The sequence below is a fragment of the Cannabis sativa genome, chromosome 7 (assembly GCF_029168945.1).
Source record: "Cannabis sativa cultivar Pink pepper isolate KNU-18-1 chromosome 7, ASM2916894v1, whole genome shotgun sequence".
Taxonomy (NCBI): Eukaryota; Viridiplantae; Streptophyta; class Magnoliopsida; order Rosales; family Cannabaceae; genus Cannabis; species Cannabis sativa.
This window is the reverse complement of record NC_083607.1, coordinates 47,664,797-47,685,069: the sequence shown is the minus strand read 5'-3', so window position 1 is coordinate 47,685,069 and position 20,273 is coordinate 47,664,797. Positions and strand designations below refer to the sequence as shown.

General features: G+C 34.0%; 4 protein-coding genes across 5 annotated transcripts; 1 reads left to right on the top strand and 3 right to left on the bottom strand.

Annotated features, from left to right (window-relative positions):
- Positions 1-7,776: 7,776 nt before the first annotated feature.
- Positions 7,777-8,277, top strand: LOC133029223 (uncharacterized). The gene is made up of 2 exons (XM_061101709.1): positions 7,777-7,901; positions 8,023-8,277. Exons 1-2 carry the CDS (start codon positions 7,789-7,791, stop codon positions 8,246-8,248), a joined length of 339 nt encoding a protein of 112 aa, XP_060957692.1. The 5' UTR covers positions 7,777-7,788; the 3' UTR covers positions 8,249-8,277.
- A 1,243-nt stretch (positions 8,278-9,520) lies between these two features.
- Positions 9,521-11,180, bottom strand: LOC133039859 (uncharacterized). 2 transcript variants are annotated; one of them, XM_061118906.1, is made up of 3 exons: positions 10,985-11,180; positions 10,801-10,893; positions 9,521-10,706 (listed from the first exon to the last, which is right to left on the bottom strand). In XM_061118906.1, the coding sequence occupies exons 1-3, from the start codon at positions 10,985-10,987 to the stop codon at positions 10,404-10,406; spliced, it is 399 nt and encodes a 132-aa protein (XP_060974889.1). In that variant the 5' UTR covers positions 10,988-11,180; the 3' UTR covers positions 9,521-10,403. The 2 variants fall into 2 exon arrangements, with proteins under 2 accessions (XP_060974889.1, XP_060974890.1); XM_061118907.1 differs by having other exon boundaries at positions 10,801-11,180.
- Positions 11,181-11,271: 91 nt separating this feature from the next.
- Positions 11,272-13,026, bottom strand: LOC133039858 (uncharacterized). The gene is made up of 3 exons (XM_061118905.1): positions 12,182-13,026; positions 11,736-12,074; positions 11,272-11,656 (listed from the first exon to the last, which is right to left on the bottom strand). The coding sequence occupies exons 1-3, from the start codon at positions 12,923-12,925 to the stop codon at positions 11,414-11,416; spliced, it is 1,326 nt and encodes a 441-aa protein (XP_060974888.1). The 5' UTR covers positions 12,926-13,026; the 3' UTR covers positions 11,272-11,413.
- Positions 13,027-13,128: 102 nt separating this feature from the next.
- LOC133039860 (uncharacterized) lies at positions 13,129-14,587 on the bottom strand. Its single transcript, XM_061118908.1, has 3 exons — positions 14,065-14,587; positions 13,889-13,957; positions 13,129-13,206 (listed from the first exon to the last, which is right to left on the bottom strand). Exons 1-3 carry the CDS (start codon positions 14,299-14,301, stop codon positions 13,129-13,131), a joined length of 384 nt encoding a protein of 127 aa, XP_060974891.1. The 5' UTR covers positions 14,302-14,587.
- Between the last annotated feature and the right edge of the window lie 5,686 nt (positions 14,588-20,273).

Genomic DNA, 20,273 nt, shown 5'->3' with positions numbered 1-20,273 from the left:
CTCTGGTACCATATTGTAACACCCCGATTTCCCGAGATGTCACATAGGATAGTCCGTATAAAACAATTTAATAAGATAAAGACAATCAAATACTGCTTTATTGAAAAATATCCAAGCATGAGATCTCATTATTTAAAACAAAATACTTTTAGTACTGTAAACTTAAATAAAAACTAGTTAAGTCAAAATAATAGTTCCAAAATGTTTAGCAGTTAAAAACATTAAAAGCAAAATACTGTGCCAGCCCCCTAACATGCGGTCCACGCCTCGAGCTCTTCATTCTCACTGCTTAGCCTTACCCTTACCTGCACACAGAGTACCCGTGAGCTAACGCCCAGTAAGAAGAGCTATGTAGGACATAACCCTCCTAACTAGTTACTTGACATAATTTGCTCTTTTATATTAATCAACAGTAATTCACATTCCATAAATATATCCACAACGCATGCTGTTCTCACATGCACACATCAAGTCTCATACCGCACATTATACTCACATACGATAATCAACTATTCTCTCATGTTGATCAGACATGAGGTAACCTACCCTGCCTTGTGTTATTCTCACACTTGGCATCCAACAGGGCAATTAATTACCATAAGTTGTACTCACCCATGATAATGTTATAACCTGCAAGTGTTATGCTCACACAAGCAGCAAGACCCTAATATTATTCTCGTGCTAATGATGCTCACAAAATATAAGGAAATCACAACACTATCAAATTAAATAACAAACCAACCCAAGTTGTATGCATAACATACACCCTGTGTACAGATGTCCACTCTTCTTACCTCAGTTGCTAAGACCACACTTGCTACCTCGAGCACCTCAACGACTTTCCTTGTTGAGAACAAGATCCTAAACATTCATTAACACAACAATACACTCAAAATACATTCAAGTATGAATCTCTAAACTCATACAGAAACTTACGTAAAAATACGTAACACATAGGTCCATTTTACTTGCATGACACACCATACATAAGCATTTATTATTTTGATTCACACAAACATATTACATGGACTCAAACAAACATTCTTAACGTAAAACATGAATTCATACAACACATTTTTACGTAAAATTTACTAAAATACTATTTATTCTTATTAAAGTCCAAATAAATAGTTAATTAATCACCAATAATTATAATAAATACCTACAACAACCAATAGATAATAAAACATATTCCTTTTTATATCATAGACAGTAAATGGTATTTCAAAAATACATTTTACTATTTTAACTACACTTATCTATTTTTCATAATTAACTTAAGCATTAATTAAGTAAATTCATGAAAAATACCAAAAATAATTAAAAACCAAATCTAACTCTTCTAATACACTTTATAATCTGTAGTAAGTCATAATTAATTTTCTTTGAATTTTCTAAGCAACCTAGGTATTTTTCATAATTAAAATAAGAAATAACATCAATAATTCATGAAAAATACATAATTGCCTGAAAATTTAATCTACCAATTTTATAACCGTTTATATATCATAGTCCATCATATAAAATAAATCTAGATTTTTCTGAGCACCCTAAGTATTTTTCATAATTAATTTAATAAATAACACAAATAATTCATGAAAAATACAAAATTAACCGAAATTCGAATCTACCAATTTTTCAATAGTTTATATCTCATAACTAATCATATAAAATATATTTAGATTTTTCTGAGTAATCTAAGTATTTTTCATAATTAATTCAACAAATAAACCAAATAATTCATAATAAATCAAATAATTGCAAGAAAATTATCAAACTTCATAGTAGGCCTAAGAACACCTAGCACAAGTCAAGAACTGAAAGAAAATCGAAAAATAACCTCCAGAAACCCCTGAATGGAGTGTCGCCGGAGTTCTCGTCGGTTTCGTCGCCGGTAAAGTGTAACTTTGTCTCCGATGGCTCTTGAAGCGTCTTTTCGATTGGGGAAGCTCTCCACAATGCTCAAGACCTCAAAACGATCAAGAAAAGTGGTCCGAGAGGGCAGATCGGGGTTGTCTTCTTCGTTGGCGGTGTACCGTCTTTAATGGAGTCCAAAATTTTGGATTTTCGTTTTGGACGTTAAAGCTTCGTTTTCTTACGTCAAAAACAATCCTTAGGGTCCCATGCACTCAAATATAACCTCCCTTGACCCAAGAACAAGCTTAAACACGTTCGAATTCGAGTCCGTAACTAAGCCGCACCTTTGAAGCTTCAAAAATGGCGAATCTCAAAACGACGACTTCCGCCCCTTATACCACGTTAAAAAGCTTCCTTAGGTCGTATATAAGTGATCCCAAACCCCCACGTTCACCCAGATTTCACTCCACTTGAAGAAACGAAAGTTTTCGGTACCGTATACGCCGTATACGTGCTCTCTCTCTCTCTCGTTGGTTCTCTGTTTTGGGTGAACGAAAATAGAGTTTAAAACCTAATTTCTATCGTGTTTAAACCCAAGCAAAATATCGCATTGAACCGAAGTGGAGCGATTCCCATTCCACCAAAATAGGCGTTCGGTTCCGATTCGTTCGTGTATACGTATCGCATACTGTTAATAATAATAATAATAATAATAATAATAATAATAATAATAATAATAATAATAATAATAATAATAATAATCATAATAATAATAATAATAATAATAATGATAATAATAATAATAATAATAATAATAATAATAATAATAATAATAATAATAATAATAATAATAATAATAATACGTATAATAATAATAATAATAATAATAATAATAATAATAATATACCCATATAACAATATCCACACATATGTATCTATTAGGCATTATACACATGCCAATAAAATCAAATATTATATCATCATAAAAATAATCCCATACATATTTAAATCCATAAATATGTAACATAAAAAAAATACTCTCAGCTAAATAAAATTACAAAAATACCCTTTCGGGGTTAGCGGATATTACATATACTTTAATTCATTTATTTTAAATTAATCAATAAATGAAAAAATCATTGATTTAAGTTGGTCCAAGAATTATTTAAAATAAATAATTAATTTACAACTTAATCTATTTTTCAAGATAAATTCAAAATCATCTTGCATTATGAAATGCAATTTCGAAAATTGATTAATAAAATAAAGAAAATATATATATGCTGAAAATTATTTAAATATAAGTTGAAAAAATAAATTTCAACTAAAAATAATTTTCTATTTAATTAAGTGTCATGAAAAAAAAATATTTAAGTATCATGATGAAAATCAACTTAGATATTTAATTTTCAATTTAATTAAATGTATTAAATTCAAGAAATAAATAATTAAGTGTAGAGAAGGTTAATTATTAATCTCTAGTTTAATACTAGGAGAAATATACTTAAAATAAATTGTACCAAAATTAATTATTTAAATAATTAATTTCACAATGTATAATATTTTCCTATTTAATATTAGAAATAATAAGTAGTCTAGAAATAACTATCTAGAAAATATCTTATTTGACTAAGTATCTTTTCCACAAAATTTGAAAAAATATCTAATTTAAGTTGTATTAGAAAAAATTTAGAACTTAAATATTTTCAAATTTAAATTTAACTAAATATCAAAAATTAAGTTGTAACCACTTAATTTGATAATATTCCATTTTAAGTTAATATTTGAAAAAATATCACCTTAAAAAATATCTAAAGAATCTTAATAACCAATTCCTAAAATTCCTCAACTTAATTTTGAAATTTTAAATCCAAAAGATATTCAGATTTAAGCTGATTAGTTATAGATAACTAATTTTGAACTTAAATGGGAATATTTAATGAGAAATTTAAATTAAGCTTCAGAAAGAATCTAGATGGTTATAATTCTATATTTAATTAAATACAAGAAAATACATATAGTTTAGCTTAAAATAAAATTCTTTAAACTATGGTTTTCTTAAATTAATTTCAAAATAAATGAAATTAATTATGTTGCTAATCAATTTTATTAGGTTAAACTAATTTAATTAACCTAGTACAGTTATTCAAATCAGGCAAATGGGCCTTCACAATTGGGGTGGTTCATGTGAGGGGGGGCTGGGTTCAGTATGTCGTACCCACTACTATGGCTCCCAACTCTCACACAAGGCCCAAAAGAGAGGAATTTAACCTTAAAGTGAACAACTGTTATTAATTGAATAGGCCCAAAACTAGATGGGCCTAAATAAAATCTATCAAAAACTATGATATTTTATTTAGCAACAACAACCTATATGCATCTATAACAAAATTAAACATATAGGCTCACACAGGCATACAATTTGAATGGATCCTATCATGTTGCTAGGTCATACACAGATGAAAGAAGATTGTGAAAATTACCTGTTACAAATTATTTACTTGACCAAGGGAGCCATGAGTTAAAATCAGATCATTTGATCTGTCAACAAGTTAACCATGGCTATTTGCAATCAAGCAATAATAGGTTTTATAAAACTTACAAACAAGCTAAAACACATACTCCTGCAACAAGGTTAGCTGGATAGTTGGATGTAGGATTTATTTACTTTTAAATAATTAAATTTCGAAAAAATAATTAAATAAATAAAAAAAATATTTAATTTTCGAAAATTAGAAATAATATATAAATATTTTCAAAATTAATAATAAAATAATATTTAAAATTAAACCTACAATTTTGAAAAATTAGGTTTCAACTAACCTAAATATCATTTCAAAATTTGCTAACTACTTTTAAAAAATTTAAAGTTATTTTATAAATAAAAATTAAATAAAAAATTAAAAAATATAAATGAATATCTTTTTCAGATTTTGTGATTTAATTTAAATAAATAAAATAACAAAATTTAAAAGTTAGCAAAATATCTTACATCTATTTAAAATATCATGATTATAGTTATCTTATTTTAAATTTAAATAAGGTCAAATTATTTAAAAAAAAATATTTAATTTAAAAATTTAAAATCTGACCTTAAATTTAAAAATAAGATAAGATATAATCAAATTTAAAAATAAGATAGATAATTAAGCAAAAAAAATAGATATTTACTATTTTCAAATTCAAATTACACTAATATCATGAATTAATTTTTAAAAAAATTAATTAATTTAATTATGATATTTAGAATTGAATTAGAGATTTTTTCTATTATAGACTAAAAATAGATGAAATTTACATTTATGACCCCAAAAAAGGAAATAAACAAAAATGGAAACTAAAAAGTTGGTAATTACAAAAATACCGGCTGAGAAACGGAAACTCCATCTTCTTCGTGACCAGCCGCACCATTCTTCGTGACCCAGCCGTCCAACCCCAACAACCCAATCTCAACCATTTTTCTTCCAAAACCAGCAAAATTAAATTCAATCCAAAATGTAGAACTCCTAGGAAACCAGCTGAATCCCGACAATCCAAAATCAAAAACGAAAAGGAAAAAAAAAAAAAAACCAGGAAACCTCCATTGATGTACAAAAAAAACTCAAAAACAACAATCATTGAACAAAGAAATCGCGATCAGAGGAGAAGAACCGAGTAGAAGGAGAGCTGGAAATCAAAGAAACTCACCCATGATTGAATCAGAAGGAGAATTGAAGGTAAACAAATTTTTTCATGAACGTGAAAAAATTTTTTAGTGTAGATGAATAGAAATTTGATATTAATTGATGAAAACTGGATTAAATTGAAATAATAATGAAATATTGATGAAGCTGAGAAAAAAACAACAACGGTTTGCATGAAAATAAATATTAAGGCATATAAATAGTTGCTACAGTGTTTTATTCTGAAACTGTTGTTTACAAGTTGTTTTACAGTGGAATAATAGTTGTTTGGGATCTACAAACTGGGAAATATGAATCTATTGTTATTAATTACTGATCAGTTTAAAATAGTTGTTTGATAGTTGATTTAACCTATATAAATAGTCGGCCAGCTGAAAGTGTTAGATGCATAAGTTATTGGTGGAAAGAGTTGTTTATTGGTTGTTTTGGCAGATTAAAATAGTTGTTTGCAACTACAAAAACTGAACCAAGTAAATAATTTACATTATTTCAGGAAACGGAACCATTACAAATATTGGTGCAGAGCAATGGGCATTGGGATGACAACAAAAATTATGTTGATTATGAATCAAGTGGAGAATTAATTTCGACCAAGTGCACTTTTGAGGAACTAATGAGAATAATGATGGAAGAACTCCAATGCAATCATGAATCAACACAACTACAACTGAAATATCAACTGAAGGAAGGAGGCCAACCACTACAAATCAAGGATGACAAAAGTCTGTTGTTCTACATAAAGCTATTAACGAAGGAGGTTGATTTCACAAGGTACCCATTGTGTGTGAACAAAACCAGTAACACGGCACCACCTAACCAAACAATGGTGTGGAACAATATGATCATGGAATCGTATGAGAACAACGCAGCACAGGAAGACTTGCAGCAACACGAAACAACACGGCAACAACTTCCAAGCAACAACTATCTCAACGCAGACGATGGGATGCGGTGAAGTTGATACATTTTTCCTAGAAACGAGGAACGAGTGTCATCAGAATCAACCATACAATAACCAGAAAACAACAGAGAAAAAACTACAGCAGTAGATGAAGATTTCGACTTCACCGACTATGCAAAGCTTGTGGCTGCAGAAATGGTACAGCAACTCGAAAACAACCAGGAAGAAGAAGAGGAAGTGGACAACACAGAAATGATTATCATCAATGACAAACGACATGAAACAACAGAGAAGGGGCAAATTTACAAGGACAAAGAAACATTGATAAGTACACTATGCTACTTTGCAATCAAGAAGACATTTCAATACAAAGTAGTGAAATCTTGCACAAAAGAATACAACATAGTGTGTTTGGACACAAACTGCAAATGGAGTTTAAAGGCTACAAAAAATGGAAACACAAAAACATTCATAATAAGGAGCTACGAAGAAGAACACACATGTGCAGTTACAATAAGATTTGGAGATCAACGACAAGCTACATCAAAGTTGATAGCAGATTTTGTAAAACCAAAATTCTTGAACCTGAAAACAAAGTGCAGCCACTATGAGACATAAAGACAGAAATGAAAGACAAATACGGAATAAAGATGAATTACATGAAAGCATGGCGTAGTAAAGAGCGAGCACAAACCCAGGTACATGGAAATGCTAAAGAGTCGTACAATCTCTTGCCAAGATACCTGTACATGCTACAGAAAACAAATCCAGGTAAAAAAAATTTAAAAATTTTACTTTGAAATTATTTGTGAAAAAACATTTGTTTTTGCGTTGTTATTTCGTTGCGTACATGTTGTTTGACAAAATCCTGTTTGATTAAAATTCAGGAACATTAATAGACATAGAGAAAGATGATGATGACAGTTTCAAATATGCATTTGTTGCATTGAATGCTGCTATAAAAGGTTGGCCAAACTGCAAACCAATCATCGTGGTAGACGGTACATTCCTAAAGGCCGCGTATGGAGGCACGTTGCTCACTGCCAACACACAAGATGCAGAATCGAAAATTTTTCCACTAGCATACTGCATAGTTGATTCTGAGAACGATAAATCGTGGGAGTGGTTCTTAAAAAAAATAAAAGAAGCATTCGGGGTTCGAGAATGTCAATGCCTAATATCAGACAGACATGAAAGCATCATCAAAGCAACTAGGAAAGTGTTCCCTGAAATAACACATGGCTACTGCATCTTCCACCTCTTGTCGAACCTCAAAACAAAATTCAAGAAAAATGCAAAGCATTTCAGAGTGCCATTCTTTGCGAGTTTGCAAAAGCTTACACAGAAATGGAGTTTGAATTCCATATGAGGGAGCTAGACAACTTGGATAAGCGCATAAGACCGTACCTGGAGAAAATTGGCCATGAAAAATGGTCAAGGTATCATTCAGAAAACAACAGGTGAAAACTAATAAGAAGGATAAAATTAATGATATATTCACATATTTAAAGCGTTGTATTTGCGTTGCGTTTGAGTTTTTTTTCAAAAGTAGAACTATGACTGAAACTGTCCAAATTATAGGTACTCTACCATGACATCAAACATAGCTGAGGCACTGAACTCAGCAAATTTAGCAGCAAGGGAAACACCAGTGACAACATTAATGGAGTGCTTGAGGGCACAAATGCAAGAGTGGACATACAATAATAGAAAGGAGGCACAAAAATGCACAACAAGGCTGACACCATCATCTGAGAAAAAACTCATAGGGAACTATGTACAGTCATTGCGACTAACAGTAAGTTAAGATTATCGTTCGCATAAAGTAAAATGAAAACAGTTGTTTTTGCGTAGTTTTTTGGTTGTTTTAAAGTTGGTTTAAAACATGCAGGTGAAACCGAGAAACCGAACTGTTTGAGGTGATAGATGAAGACATAACAAGAATAGTAAACTTGAAGGAGAAGACGTGCACATGCAATAGATTTCAAAAAGATGAAATGCCATGTAACCATGCGATCGCCGTCATGAAGGACTTGAACATAAACACATACAACTACGTGCACAATACTACACATCAAAAGCATGGCTGCAAACATATGAAGAAACAGTATACCCAGTTGGAAACGTAAGAGAATGGGAACTTCCAGAATTTTTTGAAGACATCATAGTGTTGCCTCCAAAGGAGAGAATCAAGTCTGGAAGGCCGAGGAAAAGAAGAATGGCAGCAGCTTGGGAAATAAAGAAACAAAACAAGTGTGGCAAGTGTGGACAAAAGGGACATAACAAAAAGACCTGCAGAAGAATTACAGCATAGAAGTGGAAACAACTACACATCAACCAAAAAACAACTATATTAAAACATTTAGAAAACACATACTGCATGTTACGATTGGTTGTTACATACATTTTTTTATTGTGATTTTTTATGTGGAGAGATATTGATAATAGGGAATTGGTATTATTATCATTAATATACAAAAGAACATCAAATATTATAGTTAAATAATTAAATGAGTGGAAGAAGGTTGAAATTAATAAGAAGGAAAAAAAAACTACATAAAGTGATTACAAATGCAATTTAGTTGTTTGTCAGATGGTTGTAATAAGGTTGTTAATAGTATGCTGTCATGAGTAAGAGTAAATATAAAGATTAAAAATCCAAAAATATGAACAAATTAAAAACCAATTCCAATTAAGAAAAAAACATGATAGAAACAACAACTTGTCTATGATTATGAACATAATCTGGTAATAGAAAAAACAAAAGCTAAATAAAAAAAAGTAGTATTTCCAACAACAACCAATAGATAACTAAGACAAATTCTTCTTTGGACCCTTTGGAGGAGCCTCATCTTCACTATCAATAAAATCCACTTCTTTCATGCGAGCATACTTATAGAACAACACAGCAAGCCTATCACGGTGTTTCTCAACATCAAATATGGGAGGAATCGGTTTCATATCAATAAAGTATTCGGCGAACGATGCAACGAAACAACCACGATCCTTTGCAAAACAACCAAAAAACAACAGCAGAAAAACTTAAAAAAGGAAAATAACATTACAAATTTTAAAATCATTTGAAAATAAAAAATAAAAACAACTTACTTCGAGGTTTGTTGAGGCAAACCATCAACCTTAACAACTTCGAAAGGGTCTAAACAAACCGGTTTGTTTTCCTTTTTGAACTCATCAAACAAAGTAAAAAAGTGGGGCAACAACACCGCAAATGGCTGACAAGCTTTGATAGCAGCACTATCTTTCATAGCAGTCGACAAGGAGTTGTACATGTACATACGCCTTTCCTCAATATTCAATCGACCAAGAATCCAATGTGATTCAGTCTCCATATGGATGATAAACAAAACATGATCGCACAAATGCCAAGGGGAACCACATAACATTTTTCTACCTCTTATATAATCAGCAATGGCATGCTGGGCAGTTATCAAAGAAAGATTTTTTTTCTGTGCAATAAATTTTTCATACAAAGCATGAATGGTTTTGAAGAATAAGCAATCGGTGGTTGTGAACTTAACCTTTGGCTCCTTTGCATACTTTCCTTTTTTACGTAGATAGTAAAAAATGATGTCCAGATGCTAAACAATAAAAAATGAGAAATGTTCGAAAATCAGAAAATGAATTATATTTCAACAACTAAAAAACAACCAACAAACAACCTGAATAAAACTATAGACTGAAATTTTTGAAAAAAATCAAAAGAAAAAATAAATTAACTTACAGAATTAGTTAAACATTGGCCAGGATATGCAAGCTTGTGGAACCACATCTTGGTTGCAACATCTTCCACGCCAAAACGAAAAGGGGGAACAATCTTATCCTTACCCTTCAAGTAAACCTTGTCCTTGTCATGCCTAACATTAAAAAAAAAAATGAAACATAAATAGTAAAGTAAAAAACAAAAAATACAAAAACACAACAAAAATGCTGAAAATAAACACTTACGGATCTTTCTTCGATCGGCGTCCTTCACCAAGCCACAAGTCAAAATCATTCTCGTCTTTATGTTCTACATCTTCACCAATCTTATCATCGAGAGGACACAACCCAGCCACATACTTAACAACTCCATAACCAGAACCATCTTTAGAACTAGAAATGGAAGAGTCATACTCCATAAACGGAGACGTCAGCGCTATGGGTTTCTTAGATTTCCTCTTGTCAACAAGAGGAGTTTCTTCAACGGGAATTGGGTCATCTTCAAGTTCAATGTTAGAATCAACATTGAGACCTGTTGCACCCATCTAATATATTTTTTCCACAAAAATGAAAGAAAATAGACAGTGTTAAACACAAAAAGTATGAAGAAACTAAAAAATAACCAAAAAAAAAATATACCTCAAAACAAACAAGACGACGATCCGTAACCTCAACATTTTCAGAAACTGAAATCTGTTTACAAGGATCACCACCAATTCCATCTGAAGACATCTGTTTATATATGGTATTAAAAAGTAATTAGAGCATGGGTAAAAAATAACAACCTTTACACAACCAAAAAACAACACAAAAGCAACATTACCATAATCTCAACTGCTTTTACACCGGACTGAACAGTAGCCTCAACATCTATTTGAGTAGGCCCGTCATTGAAATCAACGAAATTCTTGATACAGAAAATAAAGGAAAAAGAAAATGGAAAAAAAGTGAAGTTATTTTTTGTGAAATACTTCAACAACTAAAAAAAAACTACATAACAACTTAAAAACAAAATAAAAACAACAAGTAAAATAAGAAGACCAACAATAAATTGCGAACAACATAATCTATAAACACAGCCATATAAATAACATAATAAATACAAATAAATAGTCTGAAAAATAGTTGCAAATTTCTGAAAAATAAAACATAACAAGAGACATAACAATAACATAGAATTACAAGACCACTACCTAAAACGGACTTACAACAAAATAAACCACACAAAGTAACTAAAACCTAGTTACATTGTCTAGTTATCTACCTTCTCCTCACTATCAGTGGATTCATCATCACTGCCCTTATCATTTTTTTCTTTTGAGTCAGAATCTTCATCGGCTAGACCATCCTTCTCTTCACCTTCACTACCCTCCCCTTCTTCATCACCCATAACATTCTCTTCTTCATTTTCATCAGTTTCTTCAGATTCATTTAAATCAAAATCTGCTTCATCACCACTTCCATCATCATCATTGGAAGAGTCACTGCCTTTTTCCTATATTGAAATTGCAAATTAAATTAGTATAAAACAACTTAAAAAAAACCGAAAAACAACTATTGAAAAACTAAAATACCTTGGCATAGGAATCGGCAAAAACAGTAGAAAACTGTGTCTGCATTGAAGCCATTTGAGCACCAAAAGAAACAAACTGTGCAGACACAAACTCTTTCAACTCAACCAAATCAGATGAAATCTTCAGTTGGGAAGTATGCAACGAATCGATCTTGACCTCCAACCCATGAAATTTCTCAGAAAAGGCATCAAGCTTGACAGAAATGTCACTCTGAGCAACAGTTGGCTCTTCGGGAACAGGAAGACTCTTGTAAGAGTTGTAGTCGGTGTCGAACTTGAAACTGCTCAGTTTCAAAGCTTTGAACTCACCAGCCGTGGGCCTCATATTTGAAAGTTGCAGCTGATCAAAAAACACCAAAATAAAAATTTCAATTATGAAGATTATTAATAATGAAAAACAACACAAAAACAACTACTGAAAAACCAAATTACAACAAACAGATATACCTTATCTTTGGAAACATCAAAGATAGTAGTCTTCAAAACTTTGAAAGTAGGCTGACTATTGCATGTCCACTGAGTGATCCTTGGAATACGAGAGTTTTCCTTTTGGCAGTACTTACCTTTCATGTACTTACAACACTCGTAGAACCAAACTTGAAGAACATGAGGACAACCAATCAAAGTGTAAAAAACACTCGGCCTCTTTCCCGAACTCCTTGCCTTCCTAACACCCTCAACCCAACTATCAAGCTTACCCTTCAATGAGGAAATAGTCAATTCAAAAGAACTCCGGCCCCAAGCAAATTCATTGTACCTCCCACTATCTACAACATCTAAAATAGACTTGGGTACATTTTTATGCTTAGTGCCACTAAGCAAGAACCACTCCACAAAATACAAAACCGCCAACTTCACAGCATCCTCATCACAATCACCCCACCTCTTGGTGGTAAAACATTCCCTAACAGATTCCTTAGTGATAGAGGACGAAGTTGGCCAATATCTTTCACAAAGACTATTAACCTCTTGCTTAAAATCTAAGACACTACAGTCACCTTCACAGTCTAACCCAGTAATCAATGCAAATTCCTTAATGCTAAACCTAAGCCTAACACCGCGTATCATTACCCACAACTCAGCATCATTAGGTTGCTGAACCTCCCGGAGCAACAACCCATGAAACACTTGGGGTTGAACTTTAAAATCAGGAAGGTTAAGGAAATGACCAAAACAGGTTTTCGAAAACATTTCAAGCTGTACATCTGAAAGACAAGACTTAATGTTCTCTATCACCTGGAAAGTAGCAGTGGAAAAAGCTTTCGCAATGAATAGATTCTTCTGGTCATAAATATAATCCCATTCCTGTATCAATTGAAACAAAATAAATCAGGACAAAAACAAAAAAAAACTAAACCAAAAACAGAAAACAAATAATAAAAATAATTTTTTTTTTAAAAAAAGGACACCTTAGGGGGATTTTTCTTTGGTAGGTCAAATCCTTCAACCTTCACTGAGGTCCTAGCATGGACCTGCAAAAAAAAAAAGAAATACAAAGTAAAACATAAGCAACAAATCTTAGATACAATAACAATGAATATATAAAAATGTAGTAACCAAATTACAACCAATAAAAAACCTAAAAACAACGTTTATGAAACCCTTACAGTATGATAAATGTAAGAGATAAACAACTTTCAAAAAAAAATACAGTAACAACACTGTCACAACTTATAAAAAAAACAACTAAAATATTAACAACACTGTACAAGCTCGTTGTTATGAAATTTCGAAAATGGTAGTCGATAATAGTAGTGTGACAAACAACCGAGAAAAAACTGACAATAAACATATACAAAACTAAAGAATAAACAACACTGAAAGATCTTGTTGCAATTGAAATTAGTAAAATGCTTCTCAATACTAATAGTGTGTAAAACAACCGAAAACAAATTCACAATAAACATATAAACAACCAATGGGGAAAAGCAATTCAAAACTGTAACAAAATACGAATTGAACTGGGCAATTTTTCAACAACCAAACAACAACTGAATAAAAACAACAAAACAACATCAACCACAATACATGACAGAAATACATAAAGAACACCAAAAAAACATAAAAACATCCTAATAATCACCTAAACCAGTGACCTAAAAAGCTCATGTAAAAATTAACGCAATAAAATGAAACCAAGCAAATTTAAATTACCTTCGATTCAACTTTGGGCTTTTGGTCCTCACCATGCACTTCATCCTCAAAATCAGAATCTGAGGAAACCTAGAACAAAAAATGGGGAAAACTTTAAATCATCAAATGTAACACCACAAATAAAACAACCAGAAAAAAACTAAAGAAAAATTTAAAAACAACAAAGAGAAACTTACATCGCGTGCAGACTTGGAAATTTTTGCTCTCTTAGTCTTAGGAGCATCGGCTTTAACAGGAGGGGCTCTTTTCTTAGTGCTCGATGTCTCTGGAACATCAGCCACTAAATTTTTAGCAATTTTTTTTAACCCCATCTTAGGTTCGACTTTGGAAGTAACAGTTGGAGGCTTCTTCGATTTTTTAGAAAGTTTCTTCGCCGGAGATGGTGATTTCGAACCACTTCTAGTGGTTGCCATTTATATAGAGAAAATATAGATGAGGATGACAATGTAGGTTGAGGAAAACGTGGGTGAGGGCTTGGAGAAGGTGATCGTGGGAAGAAGAAATGGGTTAGGGCTTGATAATGGTGATCGTGGGAAGCTCGGTTTGAAGAGTGGAAGAATCAGATAAATGAAAAATTCAAAAAAAAAAAAAATAAGAAAGGAGTTATGAGGTGGCGTGCGTGTACGTGTGTAAGGAAGAAGGGAAAAGGTAAAATTGTAATTATTAAACTTTTTGAAAAGTAAAATTGAAAAATGTAAAAGTTAAAATAGTTTAAAAAACTGTGTATTGATAAAAATGTAAAAAAGGTGTCAATTTTGACATGAGGTGTAAAAATCTCATTGAATTAGGAATAGTAAATGTCTAAATACAAAACTACACAAAAAATCGGAAGTTAAATCCATGAAATAGCATGAAAAAACGAAGAAAAACGAAAAAAATGCAAGCTGTACGGACAGTATGCTGTGCGCTAATAGGGTTGCATGGGCAAGGAAACACGGCGCAGGGGGGAGGCAGCATGATTTCCGCGTGCGTGTCCCTGTTGCACGACCTTGATTTTTTTCGAAACTTGAAAAAATCATAACTAACTCAAATTAAATCGAAATTGAGTTCTGTAAAAAAGTAAATTGCTTAATTTTTTCCATACTATCCAATAAAAATAATTTCAGAAACAAAATTTCAATTATTTTTCACGAAAATTCACAAACATCAATCAATCATCAAACAACACTCAAAACAACATGATACCATCCAAAACACAAACAAATCGTTTTAAGTCCAAATTTCTTGCAAGCAAATCAATTACCATGGCTCTGAGGCCAGTTGTTGGAAATGTTTTTTACTAGGATCTTAGATCTACTCACAAGTATGTTGATTAACACCCTACATACGAACTTCTAAAACGATTATGAAATTAAACACATATAAAGTATTTGAAACCTTACATTGGGTGCAGCAGAATATAATGACTCCTTCCGTTCAGATATCTAGCCCTTGATTCCTTTCTGTAGCAGAGCATTATCAATATCTAAACCTTGATCTCTATCTCTGATTCTTTAGTGCTGAAACTCCTTCTTGTTGAATGTCTTTCTTCACGATCTTCCTCACTATGATTGAGGTATCACTTGTTGTGTGTGGGCACTACTCTAATCCCTAAGTGATTTCGAAATTCAAGAGGGAAGAGAGAGAAGAAGGTGGCGGCTAGGTATAGAGAGAGAAGGCTCAGGTTTTTCTCTGAAGGAAAAAGTAGAAAGTTAAGTGTAAATTTCCTGAAGCCTTCACTATCTATTTATAGCATTCCACTAGGGTTAGGTTTGAATTATTTGGCATTAAAATAATGAAAATATCAGAAGATAAATCCTATAAAAGTGGCCGGCCCTATACCATGTGGATTTGGGCCTCACTTTTTGCAATTTTGCAGTTTTATCAATTCTGCATTTAATTTTCTCAAAAACGCCAATTTTCAAATTCAACCATTTAAATGCCAATTCTAACTATTTAATAACTATAAATAATTATTAAATAATATTGTCATTTATCATATTTATTAATTGAACCATACAAAGTATCATAATTAACAAATATGCCCCTAAAACTCTTTCTTTATATTTTCGCCCTTACTTAGTGAAAAAATCACAAATAGACATAGTCTAATTTGAGAATTATAATTGATTAATCAAAACAAATTATATGAGTCTTACAAGCAATATTATCTCAACTAGTGGGGGGACCATGGGTCTATATAACCAAGCTTCCAATAAGCAGATCAAGAATTTATAACCTAAATCCACTAACTTATTAATTCTTCGTTGAATCCACGCATAGAACTTAGAATTGCACTCTCAGTATATAGAATGCTCTATATGTTCCACCATATAGACACATCATTAGTTATCCATTGTTATAATCTTAATTTGATCAATGATCCTCTATATGAATGATCTACACTGTAAAGGGATTAGATGACCGTTACACCCTACAATGTATTTAATCCTTAAAACACTTAACCCCGTATAAATGATACTTCAGCTTATGTGAAATGAGTACTCCACCATTTATTTTTGTTTGGTCAAGCTCGAAAGAGATCATCCTTTACTTACTATTCGCCAGATAGAAGCTATAGATTCCATGTTTATGTTAGCGCTCCCACTAATTTGCACTACCGTGTTCCCAAAATGTACGTATCACCCTGACCTAAAAGTAGGCTTAACTAACAAATCAAAGAACACAAATAGCCTCTTGAGATTGAGCCTAATCATAACAGGATTAAGATCATTTGATCTAGGATAAACTAGGCGATATTGACTTGAATAGATATTACGGTAAGTTTAATAAATCTAAGTCAAAGTTCAATATCGGTCTTCCGATGCATACTCCATGCATCCAACCTAAGCTTTACTTTAACCAATGCTCTGAAAAGAACATAGCATTTCTCCAAATGCAAGTAAACTCCGTTGTAGATTATCAGATCAGTAAAACCCTGTGTCTGATAAATCTAGGAAACTTTATTCACATAGTCATGTTTACTTTCCAATATGTTGACAACACAATAAACAGGATCAAGTACGTGAAAAGGGTTTTAAATGAATTTATACATTATGTACATATAATCATGAAATAAATCATGTGAACCATGCAACATTAAATGTTATTTCTGATCTATATTAATAAGTAAATCTGATTATATTGAAATGAGTTTTATTTAGGACATAAAACCCAACAAAATATACTAAGGGGAGCGTCAAAGTGGAGGCCCTAAAAAAGATCTTAAGGTAGGCCCAGGACAATTTTGCACGCAGCGAGTACGCTAGGAACGTCTGGGATCTAAATTTGGATCCTTTGACCGACTGGTTCAATGGCTTCATCGGGCCTACTCTTGCTCCTTTTTCCTCAGAGCTAATGAGCCATTTTACCTCCGGTCTAGTCCAACTTCTCATGAAGAGATAGGCGGCCTGTGCTTCCACCAACCGGTATACCAGATCCTGGACATAAGTGCATGACCGCGGTAAGTTTCTATCTGTTAGAGGTGTTTTTGGGCTTTTTGTCTTTTGGTGCTTGGCATCATGTAATTACACATTTTTCTTGTTTTTCCAGATTGCTGCAGAGACTGGTCGTCTTTTGAAGACTCTACTTGACCATGGGTACACCATGTCCGAGTTTGGGGGCATGGAGGAGGCCATGAAGAGTCTTCGGGACTTGGAGGCACAGAGGAGATCTATCCGGGAGGAGGCCCAGTAGAAGGAGGCCATTATGGAGCGGAGCCACCAGGAGTCGCTGCAGGCGAAGGTTGAGGAACTGAAGGCTAAGGATGATGCGCTGAAGGTCAGGGATGCGGTAGTGGCCAATGCAAGGCGGGAGCTCTGGGATGCTAAGGAGTCAGTGCAGGAATTGACCGCCAAGCTAAAGTCTCTAGAAGAGCTGCATCAAGCTGATTTGCAAACGATAGCCAACCTAACTGTTGAAGTGAAGGGGCTTCGTGAATTCAAGGAGCAGACTCAGAAGGAGGCAGCTAAGGCGAAGAGAGATGACCTCCTGGCCCCAATCACCTGCCAACACTGCAAGAAGCGTTTTGACGATGTAGTCTTCATGGCCTGGCAGACCAATGGCCAGAATCTTAACCTCAGTTTTTACCCCAAGCCTGAAGAGGTCCTTGTCCGCTTCTGGGAAAAGAAGACAAGGCTAGACGCAATGTTAGAGGAGCGCAGGGGCCCTCGTCTTCCACCCCGAGTTGATTAAACCGCTTGTTTTGCACCATTACTATCATTATCTTCTCTTTTTTTTTATTACATATCCAATCCTTCTCCCTTCTTCACGACAATTTATTTTCTTTTTCTTAAGGGGAGACATTTATGGCTCGTCCCCAGGCCCCCCGTTTTTTTCTTTCTAAAGCTTTTCTTTGGGAACCAAACAACTTATATTATGTTTGAATATATATAATTTTTAACTTCCTTAAATTTGATCTGTTTACATTTGTCCTTGTGATATGCCTTACTACCTCCTGAGTGACATGAAAATCAATTTTTAAGTCACTCAGTCTTACAAAGTGAAATTAGAGGTTGCATATATTTGTCCTGTACAAATTTACTTTACAGAACATAAAATTTATTTTTCAACTATTGGTAATACTTTCGGAGGTGATCAGCATTCCAGCCCCTAGGCACCATGGTTCTGTCCATTCGTTTTACCTTGTAGGTCCCAAAGCTGATTTCGTCCTCAATTTTGTACGATCCTTCCCAATTTGGCCCAAGTACCCCCACTCCGGGTTCCTGAGTAGCTGGGAAGACCCTTTTTAGGACTAGATCACCAATACTGAATTTCCTATCTTTGACTTTTGAGTTGAAGTGTTTAGCCACCTTCTTTTGATAAGCTGCCATTCGTATTTGAGACTCATCTCGGAGTTCGTCGATTTGATCCAGTGCTTCTTGTAATAAAGCCTTGTTTGTTGCTAGATTGTAAGTCGTTCTCTTATGGGATGGGAACGAAGTTTCACCGGGACCATGGCCTCACAATCGTATGCCATTGAGAACAGAGAGTGGACAGTTGTGGTTCTTAGGGTGATCTGGTAGGCCATAACACTCTTGGCAATTCTTCAGGCCAATTGTTTTTGTAGGCCAGCATCTTCTTCTTTAGGGTGACCTTTAGGATTTTATTGACGGCTTCTGCTTTTCCATTTGTTTGTGGCCTTGCCACCGCGGAGAAGCTTTTGATGACTTCGTGTTAGTTGCCGAATTCGGTGAATTCTTCGCAATCAAACTGCTTTCCGTTGTCTAAGACTATCTTATGAGGCAGGCCATATCGACACACTATGTTTTTGATAACAAAGTCTAGTGTTTTTTAGCAGTTATAGTCTTCATTGGCTCGACCTCTGTCCACTTTGTGAAGTAGTTTATGACTACTATGGCATACTTTACCCCTCCCTTTCCGGTTGGTAACGACCCAATGAGATCTATCCCCCACACCGTGAAGGGCCATGGGCTAGTCATCAGGGTGATCTCGTTGGGAGGGGCTCTTGGTATGTTCGCGAACCTTTGGCACGAATCATATTTCAGGACATAGTCTATACAATCTTTTTCATTGTTGGCCAAAAGTATCCTTGTCTCAGTATTTTCTTTGAGAGACTTGGACCCCCGGTATGATCTCCGCAGAACCCCTCATGGACCTCTGGCATGATCTGTCTAGCTTCAGGGTCCGATACACATCTTTAGTACGACATGCTGAGTCCTCTTCGGTAGAGAATATTATCCATCATCACATATCGATGTGCCTCATACTGTAGCCTTCTAGACAGGGCCCTTTCTTGAGGCAACTCGCCTTTGGTTATGTATTTGATGATGGGGTCCATCAAGTTTGGCTCTGGCTCGATTGTAGCTACCGTATCTTAAACTCTGATGCTTGGTTCCGTGAGGCGCTCAACGGGCACCACCCCCAGTCTCTCAACCTCGCTGTCTGATGCCAACTTGGCCAAACAGTCTGCGTGAGCATTCTTTTCTCTAGGGATTCTTTCTACTTTCTACTCCGTGAATTCATGGAGCAGTTCCCGAACAATAGATACGTGCGCAGCCATTCTTTCTCCACGCGTTTGATATTCTCCCGAGACTTGGTTTACCACCAGTTGCGAATTGCTGAAGACTTCTACACTCGTGGCTCCCATGGTTTTTGTTATAGTGAGATTTCTCTCACCTAGAAACTCGAGACCAGACCCCTACTTAGAGGACACGTATACTCAGGGAAAATGGGGATTTTTAGTTCGAATTAGGGGGTTTAAATACCCGAATCCCTCATTGATTGGGATCACGACACGTGGCAGTTGGAATGCCTAGAGTCGCCCAATCCAACAGCCAAAGATGGCCACACCTACACAGAAATCGAAGAGTTTTGTGACGTGGCACCATAAATGCAATAAAAGTAATGATTATAGCCGTCATTTTTCGAAACCCTCGAAGGGACA

Bases quoted from the DNA above. Each gene is read 5' to 3' on its own strand.
- LOC133029223 (XM_061101709.1), top strand. From the start codon at position 7,789: ATGGAGTTTGAATTCCATATGAGGGAGCTAGACAACTTGGATAAGCGC. The intron at 7,902-8,022 runs GTGAAAACTAAT...TCCAAATTATAG, and splicing joins TATCATTCAGAAAACAACAG to GTACTCTACCATGACATCAA.
- LOC133039859 (XM_061118906.1), bottom strand. The intron at 10,707-10,800 runs GTATATTTTTTT...AAAATATATTAG, and splicing joins GTCGTCTTGTTTGTTTTGAG to ATGGGTGCAACAGGTCTCAA.
- LOC133039858 (XM_061118905.1), bottom strand. From the start codon at position 12,925: ATGTTTTCGAAAACCTGTTTTGGTCATTTCCTTAACCTTCCTGATTTT. The intron at 12,075-12,181 runs GTATATCTGTTT...TTTTTTGATCAG, and splicing joins TTGATGTTTCCAAAGATAAG to CTGCAACTTTCAAATATGAG. The intron at 11,657-11,735 runs GTATTTTAGTTT...ATTTCAATATAG, and splicing joins TTGCCGATTCCTATGCCAAG to GAAAAAGGCAGTGACTCTTC.
- LOC133039860 (XM_061118908.1), bottom strand. From the start codon at position 14,301: ATGGCAACCACTAGAAGTGGTTCGAAATCACCATCTCCGGCGAAGAAA. The intron at 13,958-14,064 runs GTAAGTTTCTCT...TTTTTGTTCTAG, and splicing joins TTTCCAAGTCTGCACGCGAT to GTTTCCTCAGATTCTGATTT. The intron at 13,207-13,888 runs GTAATTTAAATT...TTTTTTTTGCAG, and splicing joins AGCCCAAAGTTGAATCGAAG to GTCCATGCTAGGACCTCAGT.